Source organism: Ischnura elegans, chromosome 13 (genome assembly GCF_921293095.1).
Source record: "Ischnura elegans chromosome 13, ioIscEleg1.1, whole genome shotgun sequence".
In the NCBI taxonomy this organism is placed as follows: Eukaryota; Metazoa; Arthropoda; class Insecta; order Odonata; family Coenagrionidae; genus Ischnura; species Ischnura elegans.
Genome location: NC_060258.1, coordinates 7315795 through 7325972, shown reverse-complemented (window position 1 = coordinate 7325972; position 10178 = coordinate 7315795). Strand labels below are relative to the sequence as shown.

General features: G+C 36.8%; 1 protein-coding gene across 1 annotated transcript; it reads left to right on the top strand.

Moving 5' to 3' along the window:
- The first annotated feature begins 503 nt into the window (after nucleotides 1-503).
- LOC124170427 lies at nucleotides 504-9644 on the top strand. Its single transcript, XM_046549148.1, has 3 exons — nucleotides 504-515; nucleotides 3155-3280; nucleotides 8766-9644. The coding sequence occupies exons 1-3, from the start codon at nucleotides 504-506 to the stop codon at nucleotides 8931-8933; spliced, it is 306 nt and encodes a 101-aa protein (XP_046405104.1). The 3' UTR covers nucleotides 8934-9644.
- Nucleotides 9645-10178: the final 534 nt, after the last annotated feature.

The following is a 10178-nucleotide window of genomic DNA, read 5'->3' as shown; positions in this document are numbered from 1 at the left end:
AAGAATTGTTCGCGGGAATATCAGGACAACTACCATGACAGACAAAAGGTTTCAAAAGTTGTTCTAAGGTATAGCGCTGTCCACATATCATTACCCTACATAAGTTACACATTAACCTTATTGTATGCCTCAAAAACTGTTTGATGCATTTTTAAAGTATTTTCATGCAGGCACCCTTACCTCAGCAACAATGTAACCCATTTGGGAAACTCTTCAACTGCATGTCTCTCTGGCATTAGTTAGTCGTTAGTCAAAAAATAGTGGAAAGAAAAACTGCTCTCTGAAAAGAGCTAAGATCACTCAAAAAGAGCCAAGCTACAAACTTTTTTAAATCTCTCCGATGAATTACCTTCGATCTTTACTCCTGCATTAAATGCTACAATGTGTTTGGGGGAACATAATGAACATTAATTTCACTTAAATGGAAACGATCAAATCCCGAGACTGAAAAGGATGAAAAAATATCTCACCCACCTAATGACCCGTTCTCCAAATATTGAACCATGAAGACTCTTGTTGGTTTGCTGAATATACCCGAAAACCATAGTTTCCAAGAACAACCTTTGTGGAGCGAAAGTGGCGCCGCTCGATTTGTTGCAAGACTTTTGCAAATGATAGTACATCTTCAACCAGTTTTTTTTTGCCTAATTGCAAATATCTATTAAATCCATACATTTACTAAAATATTGCCATTTTATACTCATTGGAAATTAAAAATATATAGGCTGCTAAATTAAAAGAATGATATGGGTTTACAGGAACCTCAATGCTCAAATTCTACTCACCTTTTTGGGGAAGCCCTGAAAAATAAGTGCTGTAAGCCTGCCATTTTACAACCATCACTAATATAAATCATAGAAGCACTATCAATCATGGGAGCAACTTCAAGTTTAATTTTCCTGAAAGAGGGAGGATAGTGCAAGTTACTCTAAAAAACTCAGCCCCCTAAATAGTGTCCCTTTTTTGTTATTAGAAGTTTAAAAAGTGGCATTTTTCAACAAAAAAACGTTAGTGGAATGATCATTTTCATAAGATTTAGCAACAAATAAATTCAAACTTGCCCAAAACCTCACTCTATTTATAAAATGTTAGTTTTCCTATTACTATGGAAAGGATTAGAATGCTTTGACTTAATTTACAAAAAGCTGCTGTACTCGCATATGTGCCCTTAATGAATTCATTTGAAAATAATTAACTGTAGCGCGTGTAACTTTGTGGAAATCTATAATCGCAGGAATAGAATGATCAACAACTTCGCTTTTTCCACATGGTAATTTAATGAGACCAACCATAGTTTCGTTACAGTGACCTTGATAATTTTATGCTGCAACGAAACCATGGTTGGTCTCAATAAATTACCACGTGGAAATAGGAAAGTTGTTGATCCTTCTACTCCTGTCGTTCAAAAATTACTTCATTAGCTCTCTTTCCAATTTGTAGAGAGGAATGTCAGCTTTGAGAAAGTTTCTTACTACCCACTTTCCAAAATGATGATCAATTTGGTTTTTCATGGCAGCAGTTGAAGCAGATAGAGATTGATGTTTTTAGCTTTGAAGAATATCCATACTTACCAAATTTTGCAGCAGTTAGATGCTTCGAAGATTTCCAATGTTTTTCAATCGAGTCTTTTCTTTCCCAAGCTACCTGACAATTGCAGAATTTGAGCATCACCATACTTTTATCGATACAATAAAATCCATCCTTTTGATACTGAAATCCTGAAATTTTGATACAATGCACCCCTGTCCCTTTTCTTAATTTTCATTCGGCACTACAATAACACGTCAAAATAACTAGAATATCTGACACACGAGCAGCAATACTTAACAATGGACGATGGAAAAACAGTTATTTGACAGATATAGCTAAAAGGTAGAGATCCAAACAGCAGATATTCAGGCACGTGCAGTCCATGGGTGCATTCATGAAGCTAGCGCCGGGCTAGCTGACAGTTCTACTTGGGATTTACCACTGAAGTCTGATTTTAATGCTCACGGAGTGACAGCGGTTCAAGCAGCATTCTTCAGATTCCTCTACTAATATAATATTCCATTTGTGAAGTTGATAAGAAAAAATTGCATACATTGCTCTTCTATTGTTCAACTCAGAGAGCAAATAGATGGTTATTCCCTCAGAGTAAGGATGGGAGATTGCCATATATTGCCTCGTATTGCAGCAAATCGAAAACACGCGATGCCATCCTCCCGGTATTGTATCATAACATTAGTTATGCTATGAGGAACTGCACTCGTCCACATACCTAAGGAATACTCGCACTTGTGTTAATTTTAGTCGAATTGAAATCATTCCATGTAATGTAATGCTTTTTCCTGTGTTTGAAATTATAGTTTCAAAATTTTCCCCAAAAAAATAAAAATTCAATATTTTGGGACACAATTTGCGAAATTTTGTGAGTTCAAAAGTCTTATCCCCAGTCACTTTGGTGTACTTTGTAACGTCTTACGTCTACCAGGACACTTTGTGTCTAAATCCACAAAATTCACAATGGCAAAGTTTTCCTATCCCTACTCATCAGTTGTTCATACAGAGTAAATGAACCTTCTTATTTTCCCATTGAAGCTACGCAAGCTTTGTTCTATAAGGAGTTTATCTACAGATTTCTCTTTTTTGTTAACTCAGAATGGCCTTCTGTTATATCTTGTCTGAGTAAGTTTAATTTATTAGTCAAATTGTTTGATGTCTCTAAACTGAATTATAAACCAAAATATACACTAAATTTATCCTCCATTATTGACCCTTTTTATTTCCAATGCATGTATGTTATTACCTATTAGCTTTGGATTCTCATGCAAAGTTCTTTCATAAAATAAGTTACAGTTATGAATAAGATTTCATCTGGAGTTCTGCATCTCCAGAAACGATTGCCCTGAGGATCATCAGGTGGCTTTTGCAGGGATTTTGCGCTGAAAATAAGAAGTAATAGGAATGTAGTAAAGTGGTAGTTTTAACAAAATAATTATAAATATTATAAATTCCTGACATTAATTACCTTAAGGCAGCTTGCAGGTAATATGAAGAATACATCCATTTGAAACTAACTTTAATTTTATTCCTATGAGAAATTCTTAAAAGTTTTATTTTAATATTTCTGTATCTCAATCATTAATGATGATGATTGGGGTTTATGTTGTAGCCCAATACCTTAACTGCTTCCCAAGGCCAAAAGGTGGAAGCTCAAGGCAGGGGAGCCATGGTGGCAGACCTGGACTGGACGCTGGTCGGGGCAAAGGAGGAACCATCTCCTGAGGAGAATGCCCAGGTATGTATGGAATTATGGTTATGGAATTTAATTAATTGTTGAAGGATATAGTGGGTAAAAATGTTTATCATGGAAACTGCGAGGACATTTTGATTTTTACGCAGGTTTAAAGGTAACCAATTTGATTTAAAGTTACTTATTACTCGATTAAGTTTTCTCATCATAAAAAAGCTGTTTTTTCCTTTATATTTTGTTCATTTGTGTAGTAGAATTCTTGCCTTATACATTAATATATATAATCCTGGGACCGATAAAGTTAACCTTATTAGCCCTCTAGTGGGGACGTTGGGCACCTCGGTGGTCTAAAGTGTTTCATGTGTCTGCTGTTATTCACATGATGACATAAAATACCTGTGATTTTCAGAAGCTACCCATTATTTTGTTGTCAAATGCCTTTCATAGATGCTTGTTAGTAACTGGTTAGCGTTCAATAGCACACAAAAGAAAGTGGGAATGTAGTGGCCATGAGCAAACAGTGTTTGGCACGTTTATGCTACTTTTATTGGTACCACAGCAAGTGGCCTACTTGTTTGCCTTCATTGCAAGGGAGGGGGGTGAGGTGCAAATGACCTAAAGCTCTAGCTTTACAAGTGACCAAGCTCAACTTTTTTCCCTGTGGTTAATAACAGAGAGCCGTATTCTTGCAATGCAGGAGCCTGGACTGGTTCCCAGTGGTACTGTATATTGAAAGTATAGTGACCCTTCTTCAAATTCCTTTCATCTTACAAGGGGAGACCACTAACCTTGCTCCGCCTTTTTCAATGCCGTATTTTTTATGGCCTTCCGAATGGTGAACACATACCTGCACTAGCAGTGGTTTTGTTGAATGGGCTTTAGATTGGCTGAACTTGTTTAATTTTCTAGGAGTACATTTCACAAGCTGCGTATAGTTCCATAATATCGCACTACTCAGCATACGGGTCAGTGGGGGTAGTGGTAGCGATTAAGAATACCACTCAGGGGACCAGGGTTTGGGGCTTCGTGAAGGCTGTGTATTTTGTTGTCTTCATTATGATCATACGGCATCAAATTTTTCATTAATTTTAATTTCGACAAACATAGACATGAGACTTTTATCATCATAATGGCATTTAGGTATTTAAGCAGTGTCATTTCCAATGCAGAGAAGTGAAGGCTCCACTTGCTACTCTCCTCAAAAACGTACCGAAAGATTAATAGGGGCTATAACAGTGGCTTTTTTTTTTGAAGAAATGACATTTGGTGGTGGGCCTCCTGTTATTATATTGGAAAGGCTATGGAAGATTTTGGGAAGCGGCAAGCACTAGACTCATTTGGTGTAATTGTTGCCTTTAACCCTCTAGTGGGTGCGATGTTATTTCTACAGAGCCGGGTGAATGGGGTACTTTGCCCATGTAATGTGCATATATGATAACACTCGATTTTTGTGAAAATTAATCTTCATTTGTAGAAATTAGTTAAATCTTGTACATTTATAGGTGAAAAAATTAGCTTCAGCACCTCAAACTTTGAAAACTCGCAATTCCTTAGCTTTTGAGGATTGGCATATTTTATATGCCAGCACGCCCGGTGCAGGGTCATCAAATCTCAGGAATTAAGGTAATTAGATATAAAATCTATGAATCTACGTAATGTATTCATAGGTTTAGAACAAAAAAATTAATGAAGAAAGCAGAAAAACACAAAATATCAATGTTTATGACTTGAAATTTTGCAAATTTCAAGAAAATAGTGCAAATTAATTATAAATAAATAACAATCTATTTTTTATGGACTTGTGCAAATTAATTAATTTATTAGTTTCCTCCGCTAATGGTATGCGTTCCTTTAATTAGTGTGTGTCAAGAGCATTAATACATTCATTCATTTAAACTTCTAATGAGTATTCCTAATGAAATGTAATAATGCGAATCGGAATCGCCATATTTATGTTAGATGATTTCATTGCACACGTAAAAAAGTCATCGTGGTAGTTCACGTACTTTTTAGGCCCACTCACCCTTTTAAAAATGGCTGCCAAAAAGGTATGGCTTGATAATTTTTTCAAAAGGTTTTTCGTGATTGTCTACTTCTAGGGATCCAATGATAAAAAAGTCAGGATAAATAAAAATGTTGTATTACATTGCCTCGGTGATTTGAAATGGAGACTTCACTAAGCTAAGACTAGAAGCTAGGACACTTCACAACGATTTCAATGCAATTAGCTGACATTTCCTGCGAGCAACAAAATTCTCAAACTGTCTTAATGCACCGACAGTCACATACTTATTAGTAGTGAAAGGTGATTATGCATTGCATCAAAAAAATGATAGGTTATTGCAAGTTTAATTATGTTTTGTTGGGATAGGAAGGCAAACCATCATAGGACAACATGTTATGGCAGGAAAATTTAATTATTTACCTGTTCATGCTATTATGATATATAAATAAAAAAATTTACTGCTTTTGTAAATGAAAAAACATACATTCAGCTGTCCTAATGAAACAAGACGTGATGGATATGATCTAAGCCGAGATTCCAACTCAGCATAAAAATACATCTAAGATCATCGAACGGCGTCTCCAGGACAAAATCTTTGTTCAACAGTGTGGGAAGTTATGTAATTAGAAACACCAATGCTTTGCTTCCAATGGGAGTACGAACTACAAATATCTCCAAGAATTAAGGGGAAGTAAATTGGTACATAAAATTTTTCACTCTAAATAATCAGACGAAGGGGTGCCCTGGGGTGATTGTGTGACCTCAGCTGGGGCCCATTTTGGAGTCCTTCACTGCAAGATTGTGAGAAATTGCATGCCTAGAAATGGATTTAGAGGCTATTCTGGTTCTTTATTTTTAGATTAAAGTTAATAAAAAGTAGCAATTTCATAAATAAAAATACAAGGAAAAATGAGAAATACATAGCCTAAAAATTTAGATAAGTATGATGGTTCTATTATCCATTTAGTATATTTGTACCTTAAAACCGCACTGAACTATATCTATTATGGTTAAGTAATCAATTGACCTTTCACAAAATAAAAAATACCATTTGCTCAGATTCAAATCCCCCCATAACTTAAGTGCGTCAAATGTGCGTGAAGTAATCCTACTCAGCTACGGAGCCACATACACATTCTGTGCTCACGGTGAGTAAAAATATGAATTGATGAGAGGAAATCCTCACCCGGTCGCCCCTGCATCCGTCCTCATCGGCTAATGCTGGCGAACTGGTGAGAGATGCAGGCTACCTCATGTGCTAACCTTCCAAGTTTTTACCGACCCTACCACATCAGTGAAGTGGGGCTGGTGGGTGTCTACATACTTTTGAAAACAATAGTACATCGAGACTAAATAGGAAGGACAATCCAAAAGAGATATTTGGTCACAGATTACCGAAAGGAGAGGTTTTTTCACAGTGGAGGGAGGAGGGAATATGTGTTTTCTGCTAAAAAGACAAGCAGGACATATAAATGATCTCTTCGGAATTTGGAAGTGACCTTATGGCAAACACCAGACACGACAAGGAGAAACCAGAGGCCGTGGTTGCTTATAATAAATTCATGGGTGGAGTTAATCATTGCAACCAGCTCCTTTTTGAAAAGTAAGGTGACATGCGAAAGGCAAATATTTTTTTTTTTTCAAAATTTAAAACGTATTGATGCTTTAACTCCCGAAGTACGATATAAATAAATAAAATTGCCGTGTGAAAGGGAAGAGGGCAAAATATGATGCATGTGTTTGAAGGTAAGTGCATTGACCTCGGAAAACATAGAATTGGAAAGATTTTGGAATTTCCTATGGTGAGCGCTGGCTGAGACAAGGAACTACGGGGGTTGGGCAGGATTGGGAGTAGTTAGGAATGGCAATGGGTGAACGAGAAGGGATCAGAGGAAAGTTCTTCTGTAAAGAGAGGACAAGGGTACGATGCACTTACCTACCAATATAAATATTATGACCGGAGGGGGTGGATCCTTGGGAAAACTGCAAGCTTATGAATGTCGGGAGGAAAGTCCACGCGCCAAATGGCCCTTTGGGACAAAAGGCTGAAAATATAAGTAAAACCACATCCTAGTGTGAAGGAATTGAAATACTGGTCATCAAATGCAAAATATGTTTCCAACAGCCTGTTTATAACAGTAAAAAAATGTAAAGATTTTGTCAGCAATACTATACATCCCGTTAAAAAAAGTTTTAAAAACGACCAATGAGCCAGAGCAGAAAATCTAACCCTATTATCATTTTGAAATAGAACTAGATGACATTGTTACAAGAAAGAGGAGTCAAAGATATGTAATGGATATAAAATAAGTATATTTATAAATATGGCACCTATTACTATTAATCTCTTGCTTATTCAATATGCAACACAGTAAAAGCAAATAAATTTTAACTACCAAAATTCAGACACCAAAAAATATTTTCACAGAAGATTACAGAGAATTTTATCAGCAAAAGAGAAAGAAATACGGGTTGCATGATGACATATTTTCAGCAGAGGGGATGCCATTCATGAAAGTCATTTTTTTTATTACAAAAAATGAGGTAAAACCTACTAACTGATATTTTAAAATGGCGTATAGTAACTCAAAACACAATTACAGATATGAAAACGCCTAACTTTGAGCTCCGACATTGGGGAAGACATTTGCATTTACACCTGCATTGAATGGGTTAATACAGTTACTACTTGCTGTGCACCCCTAAAAAAAGCACCAAAAATCACAATGTCATAGGAATGGCATGTTTATGATCGTTTTAGGCTTACTTCTTGTACGTGAAGAGGGTTAACATATCCACTGTACTTTAGGTTAGATAGGCAGTGGAATGAGTAAAACTTGCAGTTATTGTTTGCATGCTATGAATTGCTCCTCGCCTTGCCCACTACCGAATACCAAACTATGATATACCCCCTCGGTTCAGCATGGTTATCTTCGAACATGATAAAATGGTAGGGTAAATGTTTAAAAAATGAAGGTTTAATGACTATTACCTGCAGAACGCTGGAAGTATCGACAATGCTACAATGGGAATTCAAGGTTGGTAATAAGTCTTATATCTATATTTTCAAAGGCATATAAGAATTGTGATAAATAAAACATCTAACGGATGTAATCCGCAAAATACTAACACTTTTTGCCTGCGTAGAAGATAAGTCAAAGTAAAGAATAATAATGGCAACAATCTTGAAACAATTCCAATTACACCTAAGTCTCAGTCACACATTCAAACATTAGACCAATATTCATTCACACATCAGTATTTATTTGTTACATGATAGTAATCATACATTTTGTTAATAAGATGAGTGTTTTTTCTTATTTGAACTCTATGATAGATTTTTGTACAATTTATTGTATATAAATGTCACACACAAGCTTTGAATGTTACACTAGTGAATATTGGTGTGTAGATATCTATCTATGTTATAAATAGGAATCATTATTTTATTTGTTAACTCACTAAGCTATTTCTATGTCTCTGTATCTCTGTGTTTAATGATACTGATTGTAGACTCATATGCAGGCACTGTCCTCAACATCTTCCCAATGGGAAGAGGTGGATGCTGAAGAGACAGGAGCCATTGGGATAGACCTGGACTCTGTGCCGGTTTTGGCCAACAAAGAATCACCCAAGGAGACTGATGCCACTGAGGTATGCATGAAATTCACATTCAACGAAATCAATGGATGAAAGTGATGTTTGGGAGAAATCCTGAATTTTAAATACTGTAAACATGGGCTTCTTGATCCCAGAATTTGAAACCTTAATCATTATTTTCAAAAATGGGCACAACATATTGTAACTGATGCCGCTTTGCACAGCTCATGGTTAGCTTAAAATTGGTGTGCACGAGGGAAGGAGAGCTGATGGAATATCATGTGTGAGTATGTGTGTATGTGCAGTGAAGCTTGAATGGAGTGTTAAGTGTTTCCCGATCCCCCCACGATACCCCGCCTTCCCCATTTCAGGATTTTTCTGATCTGTGTGCGTGACCAGTGAATGGTCCACGTTTTACCCCATCCCCACCCTCCAAACAACACCTGTGAGCAGCGATTGGAGAATGACAGAATCTGCTCCCCTTCCCTCTACAAAATGAGAACATGCCCATCGTGAGGATTCTAAGAAAACCCACTTCTTCCTGGGTTTCCCCCACTTGCTCCAAACCCAGAATACTAACCCTCTCTAGGTTGTAAAAACCGGACAAATATCAGCTCCAGAAGACACATTTACTCCGGATTTGTATTGCGGTCTAAGTCTATGCTGGACAGCTGAAGGCATCTTGTCTGTCACGTGGAGGTGAAGTAGAGGGAGAATAGAATTGTGAGTGATAGACCTAGAAGGGAAAAGTGGTGAAGAAGAGGAAACAGGAGAAAAGAAGGGTAGATTTCCTGCACCAAGAGGAATAAAGTGAACCCACGATGCCCATAATTAAATATTCTCTCAGCCCATGGTGAATGAAGATGTAGTGACCCTGACAGAAGCCAGCCAAGGAGGTCATACCCATCCATGACACAGAGTCGATAAGTATAACTGTTATCCCATATCGCCCCCCCCCCCCCCCCCCAAGTTATGAGGATTCACGAAGAAATTCCATTTATCCCCAATCAAGAATAGAAGAAGTAACTGTGAAGAAGTGCCATTGCCCCACAGTATTTTTCCCTTCCATTTTTTATTCTTTTGGCCCTTCTGTTCTCCACTTAAATTAAGTTATATTTTAGTTTTTAGGACAGAGTGTATCATTGGATAGTGTTTAGGATTAATTTTGGTGTTGTCACTTCATTTGTTTATGTATTCACACCAGAGATTCACAAGAAGTGAAGATTCTTGTTTCATTTTTTAATTATTTTTCTAGATGTCATTTGTTTTGGTTAGATCTGATGGATTATGTTTTCTTTTCCCTGGCCAGTAGTGTGCTTAAAGTAAAGGAATTGGGCA